The sequence below is a fragment of the Arvicanthis niloticus genome, chromosome 5, assembly GCF_011762505.2.
Source record: "Arvicanthis niloticus isolate mArvNil1 chromosome 5, mArvNil1.pat.X, whole genome shotgun sequence".
Lineage (NCBI taxonomy): Eukaryota > Metazoa > Chordata > Mammalia > Rodentia > Muridae > Arvicanthis > Arvicanthis niloticus.
Window position 1 is genome coordinate 24,483,304 of NC_047662.1, and position 19,222 is coordinate 24,502,525.

General features: G+C 53.2%; 1 protein-coding gene across 6 annotated transcripts in view; it reads right to left on the reverse strand.

Annotated features, from left to right (window-relative positions):
• Positions 1–19,222, reverse strand: part of Col16a1 (collagen type XVI alpha 1 chain) — a 51,644-nt gene that overhangs the window by 16,896 nt on the left and 15,526 nt on the right. For 4 of the 6 annotated variants that reach the window (XM_034501891.2, XM_034501890.2, XM_076934124.1 and 1 more), the window contains 22 exons: positions 17,607–17,642; positions 17,438–17,482; positions 17,039–17,167; positions 16,279–16,314; positions 15,717–15,824; positions 15,304–15,426; positions 15,146–15,199; positions 14,912–14,953; positions 14,403–14,438; positions 14,264–14,317; positions 14,042–14,110; positions 10,080–10,106; positions 9,436–9,495; positions 9,192–9,239; positions 9,017–9,070; positions 5,282–5,335; positions 5,103–5,135; positions 2,942–3,058; positions 2,709–2,750; positions 2,525–2,611; positions 1,646–1,690; positions 768–812 (listed from right to left, as the gene is read on the reverse strand). In XM_034501891.2, the coding sequence (XP_034357782.1) occupies positions 768–812; positions 1,646–1,690; positions 2,525–2,611; positions 2,709–2,750; positions 2,942–3,058; positions 5,103–5,135; positions 5,282–5,335; positions 9,017–9,070; positions 9,192–9,239; positions 9,436–9,495; positions 10,080–10,106; positions 14,042–14,110; positions 14,264–14,317; positions 14,403–14,438; positions 14,912–14,953; positions 15,146–15,199; positions 15,304–15,426; positions 15,717–15,824; positions 16,279–16,314; positions 17,039–17,167; positions 17,438–17,482; positions 17,607–17,642 (1,344 nt within the window). The remainder of the gene's footprint in view (positions 1–767; positions 813–1,645; positions 1,691–2,524; positions 2,612–2,708; positions 2,751–2,941; positions 3,059–5,102; positions 5,136–5,281; positions 5,336–9,016; positions 9,071–9,191; positions 9,240–9,435; positions 9,496–10,079; positions 10,107–14,041; positions 14,111–14,263; positions 14,318–14,402; positions 14,439–14,911; positions 14,954–15,145; positions 15,200–15,303; positions 15,427–15,716; positions 15,825–16,278; positions 16,315–17,038; positions 17,168–17,437; positions 17,483–17,606; positions 17,643–19,222) is intronic. The other 2 variants (XM_034501893.2, XM_034501892.2) reach the window with 2 other exon arrangements.

Here is a 19,222-nt window from a genome sequence, read left to right on the forward strand (position 1 = left end):
AATTAACGACACCTGGCAGAAGGATCAGCCCAAGGCCCTAGGCACAGTGGGGCAGGGCCCTAACACCAGAAACCCAACAGGCTGGCACCACATGCCCAGCCTTGGAGCAGCCTCGGCCTGGAGCCAAGGAAGAGGGAAGACGAGGAGGCCATGGGTTTCCTCTAGCCGCAGGGAAGGGTGCACACAGAGCTGCCTGTAAATCCCCAGAGCGCCTCTGGACAGTCCTACCAGGCAGCAGGGCAGCTGACCTGTGCCAGCCTGCAGTGTGAGGCCCTAAAGCTTTGGCATCTCTGCCGGGCGCAGAGCCAGGTGCCTGGCAGGGCCCCAAGAACTACTTTCAGCAAATCTTCAGTCCACACAGCAGTGGTGGGAAGCAGGAGGCAGGAGAGAGACGGGAGAGATAAAGGGGCTCCCTTCCTAGAGGCACCAACTTCCAGTGAGATGCTAAAGAGGCTTGGGGAACAGAGGGGAAATGATGTGTGGGCTTGGAGGAATAGGAAAAGGAAAATGGAGGGGGTGAAGGAGAGAACATAGGAGAAAGTCCTGGGGAGGCCTAGAGAGGGTGGAGAGAAGTCAGAGACCAGAGAGCCAAGCCACTGGGACTTAAGGGAACCTGTGTCGTTAGCTACCATGCCTGTGGGGGACAATGAACAGAACACCAGGACACGGAGGGGGTAGAGGAGATGGCACAACAGGAGCGGGGGACAAGCAGAAGCCACAGAGACCTGGCTGGCAGGAAGGGGGACGGAGTGCTGCTAGGTTCTTACGGGCAATCCGGGGGAGCCAACAGCACCAGGAAAACCTGGGGGGCCCTGGTGGGAGAAACAGGCAGGTCACATCTCACAAGAGCGGTCACCCCGGGGGAGCCTAGAGGCATAGTGTGCAGTTGGGAGCTTTGGCGGGAGTTTTTCAAGGTCACTGAAAAGGAATCTTAGCAGAAGGTGGCCACTGTTACCCTAAATGGGGCCCTGACAGGCAGAGATAGCAGCAGCCTCCCCAGCCAGGAAACCCTTCCCAGAGCTCCCCAAGTCTGCCTTTGGTGGGAGTGCAAAGCGTCTTCATTTTGGTTCTGCACCCCTCCCCACCACCCAACCACCAAGGTCCCTCAGGTGTGTAGCTTCAAGGCCTCCATTTTTCTTCGCCAAAGAACATATTACCAGCACTTTCCATTTTTCTAGCCACATCTTTCCTGCTTCACCAACATCCCTGTGAATTCTGGGTAGAGACCCCTGGCTTGGCTTTTGTAGCTTTCCCTAGAAATGGCCCCACAGAGCTATGGAGGGCACCATCCCAGGCCCTTGTAGGAACTAGTGTTAAGGTTGAGTGGAGAGAGATCTGGCTGCACAGCACATACCATGCTGGTTGTAGGGCTACCTGAGTCCCTAGTGTGGTACTAAACGCAACAGGGAAGAGGGTGGACCCAAATGCATGCCCTCCCCCAGGGCCTTCCCTAAGCAGCCCCACAGGGAGTGGGGTAGAGCAGGGTGTTTCAGGGTATTCCAAGGGGGAGAGCACAGCCCCAAAAGATGCTGTCATGAGGGGACAGTAAGGGCAGTGTGTCCCTGCCTGGCTGCAGAATGCTGTGTGGGTTAGGACTTTCTGAGATCTGTCCAAACAGACCAGGAAGGATACCAGGGATACTTACAATAGGGCCTGGAGGACCGGGGGAGCCCCTCATGCCAGGTGGACCCTGCAGAAGAAAGCAGAGGAAGTAGATAAGGAAGATGAAGAAGAGGAGGAGGAGGCTTCGTGATAGCCCGTGTTACTGCACCTTCTTCCAGCTCCCTGCAGTTGCAGACAGGAGAGAGCTGCTGATGTCGACGCAGAACCACTTAGTGGATGCTAAAATGGCCTTTCATTCAGTTCATTCGGTCATCCAACAAACATTTATTGAGCAGCTATTATGTGCCCGGGCACAAGCCCAGGGGCTGGAAACATAGCCATAAACAAAACATTAAAATCCCCGCTTTGTGGGCACTTATGTCCTAGAGGCGAGGTGAACAGTTACAGATGGAACACGGCTGGCACATAGTCGGTGCTCAGTTCACACCTGTGGCGTGTTCCTGAAGGAAGTAGATATGCAGCCTGCTGGCTGCCAATGAGGACAATGAAAGCAAAAGAGCTTGGGGGTTGGGGTGGAGCTTGGGGTGCATGGGGAGTGGCAGCCTGGGAGGGGGTGTGTGTGGTGTGGGATTCTGGGAGAGGGCGTGTGTGGTGTGGAAACCTGAGAGGGGGTGCGTGGGGTTTGGGAGCCTGGGCGCTTCCATTTTAGAAAGGGTAGTGCGTGAAGGCCTCACTGAGAAGCTAACACGTGACCTAACTGCTGCGTGGGGAAGCAGGCCTGGAGAAGAGGGGTGCCAAGGGGGAAAGCAGCCGGAGCTGGCATGCCTGGGAAGCAGTCGAGGCCAAGAGGTGGGGAACTCCAGGCCATGGGAAACCCAGAGGAGCAGGGAGTGCTCCGGGCACATGTGGACCCTGTGTCTCTGAGGCCTCACCTAGATGAGGGCCCGCTCCTCAGTCTTACCTCTTCTCCTCTTTGGCCTGGCATCCCTGGAGGACCAGGCAGGCCAGGGCTCCCAGGACAGCCAGGTTCTCCCTCACTGTGGTCTCCCTGGGAGGAGGGGGATAGACATGGTGGGCCTATGAATTTGAGGAAGGGAGGGGACAGGGCAGGAGGGGTGGATGGAGGGAAGCAAGGATCTCCTCACCCTGGCCTCCTCAGCTCGTGGGCGCTCCCTCTCTAAGAAGCACTGTGGTAGACAAGAGAGGCTCTGTTAGGTAACGCTGGTCAGGAGGCCTCTGGCAGGCACATGATACCACACCAGGCTTGCCAGCTCTCCCGGCCTGGTCTCTACCAGATGGAGATGGCAGGACCTGCACCAGGGAGCCCTCCTACACCAGGGAACCCTCCTGTACCAGCCTGCCTCTGCCCAGTTCCTACCCTGGCACAGTTGTCGAAACCTGGCACGCCAGGGATGCCCTGGTCCCCCTTTTCTCCTTTCTCCAGAAGGAAGGCTGGATGAGCCGTCTGGCCCTGGGCACAGTCACCACAGATGCTCTGATGGGGAAAATGGGAAGGACAGAAGGACCCAGGTCAGAGATGGGCAGGAAAAGCCTCCTGGGGGATACCCTCACAGAGTGCAGGGCCTGGGCATCCTGCCCAGCAGCCTTTCACCCTCACACTCTCCCTCCCCAGCCACATCCCTGCAGCAGCTTCACTGTGTCCTCAGGGGACCGGATCACAGCAATTGGCTCTGAGTCTCCTCCAGGAAGAGGCTCAGGTAGGGCCAAGCCAGAGAGCTTTCCAGACAGGCGTGTGGGAGGAGGCGGAGGGACCCGCAGAGGGACCATCTGTCCCGCCTGTTCCTGCAACCTGCACCCGTGGTGAGGACAAGCCCCAAGGATCCAGGATGAAAAGGCTGGCTCCCAGTGCCAGCACCTCTGCCTGGGGATGCCAGGAGACAGCCGCAGGAGGAGCAGGCCCTCTATGGACGCTCCTGGGGTGGGCCTGTAGCTCACCAACTGTCACAGGCTCCACAGGTCCCTGGGCTGGAACTGTCCTTATTGTAAAGGTCTCCTCTAGATCAGTCTCTGCCCTTGTATGGTCAGATTCTCTGAGGGACTGATGGAAGCTATTGGTCTCCTCCATCAAAACGAGTAAAGCTAGTCTCTTGTTCCAGGGCCGTCGGGAGCCTGGAGCTTCCCTGTAACAGGCGTGGTGCTGGGACCTGAGGCAGGAGCCCCATGCTCACGTTCACTCACTATTCCTTGCAACATCTATACTAATGGCCATGTCCACAGCACCCATAAGGCCACAGTTATAATGGGCCTTGGTACATTCAGTCCCCAGGGCACAGCGAGGCCACTAGTGTCATGAGCATTGTAGAGATAAGAAAGCTGATATTCAAAAGAGGTGGTGTGATTTGTCCAGGTTAGCCCGGATTGGTCCCTGTCTGTCTATCTAGAGTCATCGCTTTCTTTGGGCTGCTGACATGATGACCACTATCTCTCGGCAGGCTCCCCTGGCTGCCATCTGACCTCTATTACGGGCTGAGTTCAGTTCCTGCGTCAGACCTTTTGCGAAGCCCTTGATTACAAAGCCAACATGTGAGATATCGGAGGTCTGGTCCATCTGGAGTTGGAGTCACACCATCATTGCCTGGAGGGCAGGACCTGGGGGACTCAGGATCCCCTGAGACCAGGAGAGAAGAGCAGCAGGGGGTCTCCTTGCCACAACCTCACTGTGCTGCAGCTCAGGACTGCTGCTGGATCAACTCAAACACCTCCGCCAGCCGCTTCTGGAAACATCCATGGTTCAAAGAGGGGCAGGGCAGGCAGCCCTTATACTGTGCCCTGACAAAGCTCACAGGGGTGGCATAGTGTCCATGACACTGACTAGCCTGTGCCCAAGAAGGTAGCTAGAGAAGAGTTCATGGGGAAGGGTACCCTGAGGATGCTGTGCTCCTTGAGAGAGGTCCAGGAGCTTGAAGTCAGCCTACAGGAATGACCCAGCTCACGTCATTTCTGGAGGTGACTAAGCAAGGGTCGAAGAGACTGTGGGAAGCTTGTGGCTCCTGAGAGCTTGGTCAGCCAGACCAGACCACAACCCTTTGGCGGGACTGCAGGCTAACTCTCCTCCACAGCTGCTTGGTTTTTTGTTTTTTTTTTTTTTTAAGCCCCTCCCCTTGCTGAAGTCTTCTCAAACCAGACGCCCACCCACCCCCATACCACTTCACTGTCACACTCTTCAAGATGCCCTGGAGGCTTTGCGGGCCTGCCTTGGCATGACCCAGGTGCTATGGTGCTTCTTTGCCAGCCGATGGGATGCGAGCTGACTTCAGGCTGGGTTCTGTCACCTGGAGCGCGCCAGGTGGGGACATTTGCAACCAACCTTGTTTTAAGCATTCCTTCAGTAAATGTTGCCTAGAGGGTTGTCACAAGTCAGAGGCCCAGCCAGGCCCTCTTAGACAGCGGCTTAGAAGGCCCTTCCCCCACAGCAGGGAACCAGCAGGCTCAACCTGCTGCTGTTAGGTGGCAGGCAACTGAGCACCTGCTGTGAGAATCCCCCTCGGTGACAGCTGCCACCCTCTGTGCCCTCTTACCTTGAGGAGGTGCTGTTCAATAGGTAAGGATCCCTGCAAGAGATGGAAACAGGTTCTAGCTGGTTCAGAGGGGAAACTTATACAGCCTAGAGGAGCAGAGCTAACGGGGTTGCATAGCCAGCTCTTCCCCCGGGAAGGACAGGAAGGACGATGGTCAGTGTGTCCTAGCTGATACCCACCAGCTCGGCAGTGAGCCCAGGCTGTCCTGGCAAACCATTGTGTCCAGGCACTCCCTGAGGCAGAAAAGAAACAACAGATCAGACTCTTCTCCCTGCCTAGTGCTCTCCTTGCTAGGGCTCACAGCCCTGCCACCTGTCACCGGCTCTTACATGGGTGGTGGCTCTGGCTATTCTCAGCCTCAAGATCTCCCACGGTTGGGGGCTGCGGGATCCAAGGAGGCACAGAGGGGTGGTCCTCAAATGCTGGGCATTTCCTTGCACAGCAGGTCAGAAGCTGGGCAGGGGGGTCTTCTATAGGGTGACTGCTATGGGCTATCCTGAGTCACTTTCCCATACTTTCTCATTAATCACCATCCTGGAGGCTACAAGCATTTTGTCACCGTCCTGGAAACGAAGGGACTCAGAGGAGGTCATAGGTTGAGTGAGACAGATGAGAGTCAGAGAGAGGACCACTGGCTCCCAACCTTCTTCCTTCATCCACTGATTGTGCCCCACCTTTTGACAGATGCCCCTACAGTGTTGCATGCTTGCCAGTCGGGCTGTCTAGGTACAAGTCCTCACTACCCAAGTAACTTTTGGAAGAGTTTAAGTCCAACTCTGTGCCTCGGTTTCCTTCTCTGTAAAACAGTCATCATGTATAGATGGCTTCTAGGAGGTCATGCTGAGAGACACAGCACAGAGCCCAGATGTGGGATGTACCGGGATACTTCTGTTAAGAGTTTGCCTCTGGCTTCCTTGCAGGTTCACAATGCACATTTGCATATTAAACACTCTGCCGAAGAAGGGAGGGTGTTCAATTTTGAATCCCCAGCACCCCACGAGGAGGAGGTGCACATTAAATATGTGTTGAGTGAACGCCTCGCTGCACAGCCTGCTTGCTCTTTCCAGTACAGGATTTCCTGGGCCTGCTCTGAGACCTGCCCCTGAGCAGCCCCTTTCCTGTCCATAGCAGGTGCTCCCGCTGCTGGGTCACTACCCAGCCCCCTCTAGTACCCGCTGGTGCCCACAAGATCTAGAAGAACAGTACCCAACACATGGGTAATGCTTTGAATATTTTTGTTTAGATAACTGGTCACATGCAGCCGGCATGGCCTTACACTATGTTGCAGAGGGATGATCTGATCTTGAACTTCTGAACCCACTGCCTCTACTGCCTGAGGGCTGGGATTACAGGCATGTGCCACCTCACTCAACTTATGGGGTGTTGGGGATCCAACCCAGGGCTTCTTGTATGCTAGACAAGCACCCTACTAACTGAGCCACACCCCCAGCCGTTACTACACTGTTCCACTCTCTGGAGCTAACTAACATCTGGGGTTAGCTTGAGCCTGAGAGTGTGATTCTTTCTTAGCCTGATAGAATTACATATCCATGTTCTCCTGTACAAGTAGGGGATGCAGCTGACTTTGACTACTACCTGCCAGTTATTGGATCTTGGGTACATTTCTTAGCCTGTGTCTCAGGCAGCTCATCTGGAAAACAGATCAAGATGAATCCCGTATGAAGGCACCGAGACAATGCAGCCTTGAGCAAGTAAGTGGCATCCATCTCTGACCCCGCCCCCCTGTACAGAGAAGCCTGGCACAGGGCAGGTGCCTGTTTGTGGCAGCCCCGGGTTGGTGGCGGGCACTGGCATCAGATCCGATTCTGGGTCCCGGGATTACACTCAGCGCTTTTTCCTGTCCTTGTTCCCCCAGTGTGGCTTGGCCCAGTTCACACTATGCCAGCTCTCCCTGGTTAATGGGTCACTTTGAAATGACTCAGCCTCCCCAAGCAAACGCCATGCCCCCTGCTGACAGATCACTGAGTGCTGCTGGCACTGCACAGGAAGCTTGGACACTTTCGTCCAGTGCAGGGACTGCCAAGTGTGTGGTGTGAGCTCTGGTTCCTGGGGAGTGACCTCCCCCCCCCCCCCCAGGACTGTCCTGAAATGCAGAGGAAGAAGGAGGAATCCTCTAGGGAAAGCCCTGCGCCTTAATACCTGGCTGAGTGACCGAGACAAGACACCTCACCTCTCAGAGCTTAAGCTGAGTTGTAACATGGCTCCCCGCATGAAACATTGTGGGGATAGCTAAGCCTCCGGGGCATTTATGGTGTGCCAGTGAAGATCTCACACGCATTGCACACACACACGCTTATTTAATGCCCACAAGAAGCCCACTGAGGCAGGAGCTATAATTATCTGTATTTCAGAGGTAAAGGCATGGAGACACCACGAGGTTAAGAAAGCTGCCCAGCGTTACAGAGCACACGGCAGAAAGGAGACTTAAACTGAGGCTGAGGACGGAAGTGTGACGCAGATCTCGGCTCCTCCTGATGTTCTTTGCTTACTATCTCTGGCCTCTGTGCTATTTCCTGAGGGCTTACATCATGGACATTCTCACTTTTAGGCCTTTGCACCTGCTGCTTTCCCAGCTAGGAGTGTTCCTCCCTGGGGGGTGCTCCTCCCCAGGGGTGCTTCTCCCCAGACGTGTTTTCTCCTCAACAGGTGCACTGGCATTTCCTTTACATTTTGATTCAAATATCACCTTTTATTTTATTTGCATGTGTGTACATATTCATGTGTATGTGCCCATGTGTGTGCAAGTCACGTGCACGTATGTGTATGCATGTGCATATTGAGACCAGATGTTATACTGGGTGTCTTCCTCAGTTGCTCTCCACTTTATTTTAGTGTGCGTGTGCGTGTATGTGCTTATGTGTGTATATGTGCATGAGTGAGTGCATACATGTGTGCTGTGTGTATGTGAGTGTATGCCTCTGTGTGTGTGTGTGTGTGTGTGTGTGTGTGTGTGTGTGTGTGTGCGTGTGCACACGCATGCACGCAGACACACAATGTCACAGCAAGCATGCAGAGGTCAGAGGACAGCTGAGGATTTTCTTCTCTCCTTCTACCTTGTAGAGTCTGGGGATGGGAGTCAGGTCAGCAGGCCTGTATCCGAATGCCTTTATTCATGGACTGTTATCACCAGCTTTCCCCCTTACTTTTGAGGTTTTTTGTTGAAGCTGGGGCTTACCAAATCAGTCAGACTGGCTAGCCAGGAAGCTCCACACAGGGATCCCCCTGTCTCTGCCTCCCCAGGACTGGGGGTACAGGCACAGGCCATTGTGCTGGCTTTTTACGTGGGTGCCAGGGATCTGAATTCAGATCTTTATGCTTGTACGGAGAGCACTTTACTGACTAGGCCATCTTCCCTTTCTTTCTTTAATATTTTTCACAAATGTCTTCCCTGTTCTCCCACCTTCCATCCTTATACCTCCTTAGTTTGAACCACTATTATTATTATTGTTCCTTATTGTCTGTCTCTCTTGCAGGGATATGAATGTTTGGTCCACCACTATATCCCAGATCTAAAACCGTATGTGGAAAAGATCACACGGGCAGAAATGCATGTCACACCAACACATACTGACTGCTATTCCAACAGTGCACTCTGAACTAGTATAAAGCTTGGCCTCAGAGCCTGGGCTCCTGCCAGGCTTGGACTTGGATCCTATTAGTGGGGTGCCTGGGCTAAAACACAGTAGGACGTTCCGCCAAAATGAGGCTGGGAGTCCACAAGCCGGAACCAGGGATCTGTGAGCCCCCCCCACACACCATGCCAGGAAGCCACGGCACTAAGAAATCACAGCACACACGTGTGTGTAGAGAAAACAGTGCACTCAGGTCCAGCGTGGAGGAGCCCCAACAACTGCTTGGTCCCTGCCCCCAACCTTAGTCTCTAGTCCTTTTACCTGCAGTCCAGGCACTCCGGGGGGACCTGGTGGCCCGGGGACACCTGGGGGACCCTGTGGGAGAGAAGACAAAATCAGAGGGGAGAAGAGAGCTCCCTGCCACCGTGGAGGGCAGTAGTGTCAGGGCAGGAAAGCCGCGACAGAAGGCAAGACAAAGGACACAAGCCACACACACCTGCGGGCCCGGCTGCGAGGAGCTGCCCATCCACAGTCCCGGAGCACCCTGGGTAGGAGTTGGGGTTGCAAAAGAAGGGGAGAGGTTATAGGCAACGTCTACACCAAGCACAGAGCTGCATGGGGGCGGGGCTGGCCGGGACACAAAACCTGGCAGGACTCTAGCCCACTGCCACCGGGTGAGGCGAGGAGCCAGGCCTCTCCCCCAGTGGGGAAGGCAGGAAGAGAAGTTCGGCCCCACTCACCGGCATGCCAGAGAAGATGGGCTCTCCCCGAGAAGGACAGGAACACTCTCCTGGTTCACCCTGGCAAGACAAGAGCCCTGGTTTGAGGTGGCAAACACAGAAAGGCCTCTGGAAGCCTCATCTGGGAGGTGGCATGGGCTTTAGGAACAGAGATGTTACATCTTCTGGCAACCTACAGGCTTCAGGCTCCTCAGCTGCCCATTGTGGACGGTCATAACTTTGACACTATAGAGTGCCAAGGGACAGGTCGTGTATGGCGTGTAGTGGCCATTTAGTTAAGTCACCATCAGCCACTGCCCATGTAATCTCAGCACTCATAGCTCTACCCTGAGCAGCCCCACTCCCCAAGGCCCTAGCTGGTGCTGTACCCTCTGTCCTGGTCCCCCATCCCTCTGCCTTGCCTCATCTTCTGACCCAGCTTCCCTGTAAAGGGACCTTGGTGTTCTCTGGTCTCCTGGGATCATAGTTGAATTCTGAGTCACCATCATCTACATGAAGCCAGGGTGTCCACAGTTCTTGGAATCAGGAAGCTTGTGAACAGCAAGGCGACTCCACCCATCCTCCAGCCTGAACAGCCATTACGGGGCTATAGGATGCCAGGAACCCATTCCCAAAGAGCAGCAGCCTGGGCCCTTGAGACTTACTTTCTCTCCTCGTGATCCCTTTTGGCCCTGCAGAGGAAAAAAAAAAAATACAGAGAGGTAAGTAAGTGGGAACGGGAAGCAGGTCCAGCCACAGAACCCTGCTGCCTGGGCACTGTACTCAGTGATGCTCCTGGAAGTCCAGTCTGGCCCCAGAGTCAGCCGGTGAGGCTCGGTGGCGGCTGGGCATCAGTCACTGACCTGCATAGACAAGAACAATAGCCAACAGAGGCAGCCCCAGGCTCCCTGGTGCCCATATTTCAGAGGAGGGATCCTGGCCAGGAGGTGAGGAGAGGGTGTGCCCTTCCCCCGCACCGGGTAGGCAACTACCAGAGAACAGTGAGTGGGTCCCCACACCAGTCCCTGCAGGGCAGTGCTGTTCTGTTTTGCAGATGAGGAAACTGAGGCTTTACAAAATTTCAGATCACATGAGCAAGCCTGGCCCCAGGGATCTGTGGGCCCAGAGTCCCCACTTCCTTCTTTTTTCTCTTTGCACTCCTTCTCCCTTTATCTCTGTGATCTGAGATGGGAGAACAGAAATTGTTTTATCAACTCTGAGACACTGTCACATGCCTAAAGTCATACAGCTGGTGAGTGAGTGTGACAAACAGCTGGTATGACACATAATTAGAGTGTGTGACACACAGCTGGTGTGATACACAATTAGGGAGTGTGACATAGCTGGTGAGTGTGACACACAGTTGGTGAGTGTGACACACAGCTGGTATGACACCTAATTGGTGAGTATGACACACAGTAAGTGTGACACACAGTTGGTGAGTGTGACATACCTATCCTTTCCCTGTCCTTTGTAAATCCCTAGAGAAATTGTTGTTTGAGTTTGGAGAACATTGGATAGTGAGTGTGTGGCAGACCAGGAGGCCTCCAGGGTGGGATATAACAGAAGGGGTCTGTCAATGCTTCTGAGTAGGAACGAAGTTGGAGCAAACACACAGAAGTGCTAGCCCCGAGAGGCTGCTTTGCTGCCGACATCCATCCCCATGATTGTCTTCCTGGGGGACAGTCCACCTTTACATCCAGGCCCTTACATCCAGGGCTCAAAGCCACCCTGGGACAAATCTCCAACTCCACTTTTACCCTGAGGCTCCCTGGAACAGGCAGGGATTCTGACTAGTTCTGCTGGGCAAAGCAGACCAGTCCATATGGGCTTGGGCAAACCCCTACCCCCTGTAGGCTTTGGCACACCACCAGGCAGGATCTATCAATGTTCTCCAAACTCAAACAACAATTTCTCTAGGGATTTACAAAGGACAGGGAAAGGATAGGCTCACTAGGCTATTTTCAACATTACCAAAAGCTCAAGAAAAATTATACATTTGCCCACGGCCCAGCATGCCACGGGCTAGCTGAAAGGTGGCATTTCTTTGATTCAGGCTAAAATTATCATTTTGTAAAATTCTAGTGGGTTCACGTGGAGTAGAAGCTGACTATTAGACAGGTCTTTGATGACTAAAATGAGAAAATGCACTTATTATTACTTAATCTATGCAATTTGCTCAATAGACACGTCTGTTAAGCACAGGAGTCATTGTCTTGGGCAGAGCGGAATAAAACGTTTCCATTCCCTTAGACACTCAGTGGATGGTCCCTATGGGCTCCAGGGTTTTACAGTAAGGGATGTGCTTCAAATTCCCAGCTCCACCCTCTACTCTCTGGTCTTTGCTCTCCCTGTGTATGGATATGAAAAATCCCAGCCGCTCCTAGCTCATACCTGCAACCCCAGCACTTAGGAAGCTGAGAGAGGAGGGTTGTCAAAAGTTCAGTGTGAGCCTGGGCTACAGGCTGAGTTCCAGGTAAGCCTGGCTTAGAGTGTCAGTCCCTGTCTCTAAAATCAGTAATGATGATCACAAGAGTGCCTTTCTGTGTGTTCAGAGCTGACTGAGCACGGGGTCTCGGGTGGAGGGGAGGGCACTGCTCCAAAAATGGATATGATCATGTTCTCTTTATTTAGAAGCTAAAAATGTGGATCTCCAAGCAGCGGGGAGAGGTGAGGTGGTGATTCCTAGAGGCTGAGGGGAGGGAGAAACCGAGGGAGCTGGATAATGGTGACCAAATTTCTATTAGTTTGGATAAGCAACTTTTAGTATTCTACAGAGCAGGAGGTGACCCCCGTTTACAAACAGCAGAGTGGCTGAGGGCTCTGGATACAAAGAAATGATCAGGAGATAAAATGCTAATCGTGGAGATTGGTGCGGTGTGCCACGTGTGAATGTGCTCTGGTTATACGGATAATTACTATAGCTGACTGTAAAAGCAAAATGCTGGCCTGGAGAGGTGGCTCAGCAGTTAAAAGCACTTGTTGCTCTTGCAAAGGACCCAGGTCAGTCACAGCACCTACACGGTAGTTCAGGAGCATCTGCAACTGCAGATCCAAGGGATCTGACACCTTATTCTGACCTCTGTAGGCACCAGGCATGCATACACAAGCAAAGAATTCATACACATAAAATAAAAATAAAGGGAATTAGTGTGTGTGTGTGTGCGTGTGTGTATATCTGTGTATGTGTGTGTATCTGTGTGTGTGTACCTGTATATGTGTGTGTGTGCGTGTGTGTATATCTGTGTATGTGTGTGTATCTGTGTGTGTGTACCTGTATATGTGTATGTATGTGTGTGTATCTGTGTATGTGTGTTGTGTATGTATGTGTATCTGTATATGTGTGTGTATCTCTGAGTGTATGTATCTGTGTATGTGTGTATATGTATCTGTGTATGTGTGTGTATCTGTGTGTGTATCTGTGTATATATGTTGTGTATATGTGTGTATCTCTGTGTGTATGTATCTGTGTGTATCTGTGTATGTATTTGTGTATGTGTGTGTATATGTATCTCTGTGTGTATATCTGTGTGCTATCTCTGTGTGTCTGTGTATGTGTGTATCTGTGTATGTGTATCTGTGTATGTATGTGTGTGTATGTGTGCATGTGTATATGTGCATGTGTATATGTGTATGTGTGTGGGTGGGTACACATGTATGTGTGCATGCATGTGGAGAGGTCAGAAGTCAACTTCGGCTGTCATTCTACAGGAGCCATCTACCTTGGCTTATGTTTGTTTGTTTAAGAGATGGTCTCTCTTGGGTACCTGGGACTTTCAGTTAGTCTAGGCTGACTGGCCAGTGAGCCCTAGGGAGTGCAGTATTGGGGTTGCAGAAACATGTAGTCACATCTGACCATTGTTTGTTGTTATTGGTATTAGAGGTTTTTGAGACAGGAAGTCTCTATGCACCCCTGGCTGTCCCAGAACTTGCTCTGTAGATCAAGCTAGCCTTGAACTCAGAGATACCTGCCTCTGTCCCCGGACTTGTTTGTTTTTGAGACAGGATCTCTCTATATAGCTCTGGCTGTCCTGAAACAGGCTATGTAGACCAAGCTGGCCATGAACTTGAAGAGATCCAGCTGTCTCTGCCTCCCGAATGATGGGATTAAAGGCGTGTGCCGCCATATCTGGCCACATCTGACTTTTTACATGGATGTGGGGATCCAAGGGGCAAACTTGGGGGCCTTATGCTTGTGCAGCAAGCACTTTACCCACTGAGCCAGCTCCCTAGTCCTTGAACATACACACATTTTTTTTATAGAGGCATACTGAGAGATGACTCAGCAATTAAGAGCACTTGCTGCTGTTCCAGAGGATTGGAGTTCCGTACCTAGCACCCAAAGGTACACACACACACACACCCACCCCGAGAGAGAGAGACAGAGAGAGACAGAGACGGAGAGAGACAGAGAGACAGGAAAAAACCTTGGTGGAGATATATTATCATATTATCATTTAAAGGCAATTCCAGTGCGTCTTCCTTCCCTGGGGACAGTCCAGAAGGCCTGTCTCCTCCCACCCCAGGCTGCTGAGACAAGAGCATCAGCTCTATGCCTTCTCCCCAGCAGCAGTGTCGTGGCCTCAACAACAGCTCCAGCATAGTCATGTGGAGGAAAGGCTCTTACCGGAGGCCCGGAGACACCAGCACCAGGAGGTCCTATGGGTCCTGTGGCTCCTCGGGGCCCTGGAGGTCCCTGTGGGGAGAGGACAGGTTGCTGAGGCATGATCTGAAGCCATCCGTGAGATGTACATGATGGATCTCAGGTGCCCCTCTGTCCTCTGTCCAACATCACTTGGCCTCAGGTCCCCATGCTACAGCTACAGCCACGGCCATAGAAGAGGCTCACCTGGGCACCTTTTTCTCCATTTGAACCAGGTGGTCCCCGAGGTCCCGGAAGGCCCTGCAGATGGAAGCATATCTGGGAATCTCTTCCAGTAAAATGGCCCCTTGCCCAGTCAGCCACCTCTAGGCTATAGGAGACCTACCTGAGTGCCAGGCAAACCCTGGGTTCCAGGCTCCCCCTGCAAGTCAGAATGGGCAGTCTGCAGCAGTGGCCAAAGGCACCTGCCCCTTGTACTTGTATCACTGGCAAATCTGGGAGGGTGTCTAACCCCCCCCCCAATTTAAGAGAGCTCCCCACGAAGATTCAAGGGTTAAGGTAATAAAAGGAAAGCTAAATTCTGGCAGAGCATGGTGGCATATGGCTTTCTTTAATCCCAGCACTTAGGAGACAGAGGCATTGGCAGATCTGGGTGAATTCAAGGGTAGCCTGGTCTACATAGTGAGTTCCAGGATTGACAGGGCTATGTAGAGAGACCCTGTCTCCAAAAAAAATAAAAATAAAAATAAAATACAGATATCAGGCCAAGGCTGCTGTGTGACCCTGGCCACAGAGCTGTGCCCTTAGCATCTGGTGACAGGAAGAGCCCCTGGATTGGGAAGCTGGCAGCTATGGAAAGTGTTAAAAACAACCATGGTGAGGGGAGATACTCACCTGGGGTCCCTCAGCACCGGTGCCTGGAGGTCCAGGCTCTCCCTGAAGAGGTAAAAACAACCCCTGGCTGGAAATTCTCAGCCCATTCCCCAGCCTCTTTGAAGCCTTCTCTTCTTCCACTTTTCACCAGTCTGGAATCCCTCATTCCAGCCCTTCCGTACCACAGTTCCCATCCCCCCCCCTCCTTCTATTCCCAAGAGAAGCACCCCAGGGGGCCTCCATTCCCATACAAACCTGAGCACCCTTCGGTCCTGGGGGCCCTTGAACTCCCGGTAGACCAGGTTGGCCCTAAAAGGTACAAGGGAACCCATGGATACCCTCGGTGTGTTGGGCAGATAGAGAACGCAACACAGAGACAGGGAAGGGTGAGAGGATGAGCCAATAGCACTTACTGGTTTACCCGGCCGACCCACACCTTCAGGACCTGGCTCTCCTTTGGGACCTGGTTTCCCAGGCAGTCCCGATACATCGGTCAACGCCCCCTGCAGGCTAGGGCAGGCAGTGCATCCATCACCCTGGTCAAAGACAGGGGGCGCCTGTGAGCTAGGACTGGTTGCCAGGCTTGTGGGCATCGCAAAGGGGCCCAGTTTGTCCCCTGAGAGCCCTACCCCTCTTCTGCCTCTCCTCCACTGAGAAAACAAACTAGATCCCAGATACTCCAAGCTGCAGTAAAGCGCACAGCGCACGTGGAATCTGGTGCCCGGGCTCCCTTGAGGCTCGGGCTCTCTACAGTATCACTCACTAATGGCCCCTTGATTTCTGTTTGCCCCACAACAAACTCCTCTCCCAGGCCTGGCCGACCGACCTTTTCTCCTTTTGGTCCTGCAGGACCCCGAACCCCAGGCTCTCCAGATATTCCAGGCTGCCCTGTGGTGCCTGGCGTTCCAGGGTCTCCTGGATTCCCAGCATCTCCCTGTGTAAGGAGTCGTGTTTAAGCAGGACAGGTGTCGCCCAGCTGGGGGCAGGGTGCCCCTTGAGACCTATGGGCAGTCACAGTCCCTTCTGGGGCTGAGGGCTAAGGGAGGAGTGGAGATTGGTAGGAGCAACCAAGGAAAGGGGAATTGTTTGTTTCAGAGAGAGTTGGGTGCTGGGTGGGGGAGTCACATGGAGTCGGATGGGTGGGGAGGTGGAGAGAATCTGGGAGGAGTTGGGGGGGAACTGATCAGAACATATTCCATTAAAAAACGTGTTTTCAATTAAGGAAGAAAGGAAGGAGAGAGAGAGAGAGGAGAGAGGGAAGAAAGGGAGAGGGAGAGGGAGGGGGAGGGGAGGGAGAGAGGGAGAAGGAGAGGGAGAGGAGGGGGCAGAGAGGCCTGTATGGTGACCAGGGTACCCACTCGCCTCTATGTCCATTTACGTTCTCTCACCTTCTGCCCCTTGAGTCCACGCTCTCCTGCTTTACCCTGAGGAGAAAATGGTCTCGGCACCTCAAAATGAACACCCCTGGGTACCCAGCACTGTGGGAGACCCAGGGGATGTGATCGACTGTGAGACACAGTGCTAGGGGACCTGTCTAGCATTGGAGACACTTCTGCCTGTATGACCTAGGCAGGTTACCTCACCTATCCCCTTATCTAGCCTCAGTTTCCCCATCTGTCAAACGAGGGTGAGAAAACAGTGCAGGCTTCTGCACCATAGAGTTCTTGTGACATTACTCCTCGGCTGGGCCCATGTTTGCTGTCACAATCAGAGCAGCAGCTACCAGACCACAGCCACTCTGCCACTGCTCCAGCCCCTCGTGTGCACCACTCAGGGCTTCACGAAAATCATGACTGAGCTTCACCTCTAAGGACAGGACCCAGAGGGACAGAGAACAAAAGCAACTTGCTCAGGTCAAAGATTTTATACACACACACACACACACACACACACACACATACACACACACACACACACACACACACACACAGTTGGAGCCAGCTTCAAACCCAGCTCTGCTCAGGCTTTGCCATTCTATGTCCCAGGATGAAGGACAGAAGCCTGTATAAAGGATGCAAGCAGGCTGTGCTAGACACAGAGGTTTTGATCTCCTCCCACTTTGTCCTTCTGCCCAGGAAGTCTAGAGATGCTGTGGGGACCACTGCTCTTTCTTGCATCATCTTGTCCATGGCCATCTCCAGGGTTTACCTGCTTCCCAGGCAGCCCGAAGCCCGGGGGCCCAGGCTCTCCCTTCTCTCCAACTGGGCCGGGCAAATGAACCACATGAGTGTCATCTTGTAGCTTGGACAAGGCTGCACAGGGCTCACACGGCTCTCCCTGCAGAGCAAGGATAATAGGTTAAGGGGTTCCTGCGACCCGAGGCTTGGGGATCCAGGGCTGCAGAATATAACCAGCTCTGATGTGGCACATCTGCCACGTGAGGGATGTCTCAGGAGAGACTGGGAGCACGGGACGAAGCAAAGATGGAAGCAAGGCCATGCCCCACAGACTGCAGGGAACCCAGGATTTGGAGTAGAACAGGCCAGAACAGAGACATCTTCTTCAGAGGTGTGCCCTGGCAGCATGCAAGGGATGCCCCAGACTGACCTTTGCCCCTTTGATTCCAGCTGGTCCCACTGGTCCTGGTGGCCCCTGCATGAAAAGCCACATAAGACAATGCCCAGTACCAGCCTAGCCTGTGCAGACACAGACCAAGCCTCTCGGTTCCCCTGTGGAGGGCACTCCCCTAAGCCGCTGCCACCTGAAGAATACCTACCGGATCTCCAGCCGGCCCTGCATCACCGAAACTACCCTGAGGGCCAAGCAGAGAGCACATAGTTAAAGAGGAAACAGAGCAGACTGGCAGGTAGGTGAGCTGAACTTTGGGATGTCCACCGGCAAGGGAAAGTAAGATTCAGGGACTAGGACTCCACCCAACTCCCCAGGGAGCCCCTGGCCAGCCCCAGTCTTGAAGCTACAGCTCTGCAACCAGCTCCCATCCCAGAAGCCCAGGCCCAGCCTCACGCTAGCCAGGCTGAGATCACGTACGTAGTCTTTTCTCCAAGGGCTGTTCATCAAATGCCCTTTGGCCCTGAGCACAAATAAAAATGCCCCCTGGACCTTGCACACTCAAGAGCTTGTATTATAGAAAAGTAACCCTATGCTATGTAGTAAAGGATGACCTTGAACCTCTGACCCTCCTGCCTCGGGTGTGCAGCACCTTGACCAGTTAATACAGGGCTGGGGATCGAGCTCAGGACTTTGAACACGCCAAGCAAGCACTCTACCAACTGAAGTATATTCTCAGCTCTGTGTGTGCGTGTGTGTGCATGTGTGTGTGTTGTGTGTACACAAGGGTAGAGGCCAGAGGTTGACCTTAGACATCTTCCTCAATTCTCCACTTTTTAATTTTTATTTATTTTTATTTTATGTGCATGAGTGTTTGCCTGTGTCAGGGTGTCAGATTCCCCTGGAACTGGAGTTACAGACAGTTGTGAGCTGCCATGTGGTTGCTGGGAATCGAACCCATGACAGCCAGTGCTCTTGACTGTTGAGCTATCTCTCCAGCCCCTCTCCACATAGTCTTTCTGAGACTGGGTCTCTCACTGACCCTGGGGCTCATCAATTCAGCTTGGCTGACTGGTCAGTGAGCTCCAGGGTTCTGTGGGTCTCCTCACCCACAGGGACGTGGCTCCTGGCTTTTTATGTGGATGCTGGGAACTCAAATTCAAGTCCTCACACATTCGAGGCAAGTCCTTTAGGGCTGAAACTTTTAAAAGAGTAACCTTAAGTGGTAACGAGTGTGATGAGGTAATGGCATAATGACGTACACCAAGAAGGGAGCTCGTTTACACTGGGTGGTCAGAAGTAGGACCATGATCACCAGAAAGACAACAATGAGGCCAGCCATTGTAAGGAGGTGGGAGGGAGTCTTCTATGTTTCTATGGGAGTGAAGCCCATGGGTGGGTATAGTCTCCGTATATTCCAGAATGGAAGGAGACTCTGATGGCTAAAGCAAAGGAAGGTACAGAGAGGAGGGGGATCTAGGAGGAGGCTGTTCAGAATGAAGGCCAGCAGGACTGTGGCAGAGTCAAGTCCCAGAAGGCACGTACACAGGAAGCTCTGTCACTGGAGTTCTTTCTACAAAGGCACACTAACTGCTCGGTGATAAATGAGCTGTGGAAGGGCCGCAGCAGACAAGTGCAGGCCAGGGAAGGTCACTTCCATCAGGAGTGAGACCATGGGGACCCAGTGGCACACATGGAGAGAAGAAGGGGAGCTGAGATGTGGGCAGAACCGTCGGGACCTGTGTCTGGGCTGGATGAAGTGGGAAACGATGTGGGTAAAGGAGGGGTGAAGGATGACCCGGCTTTGGGGACCTGGGTTATGCT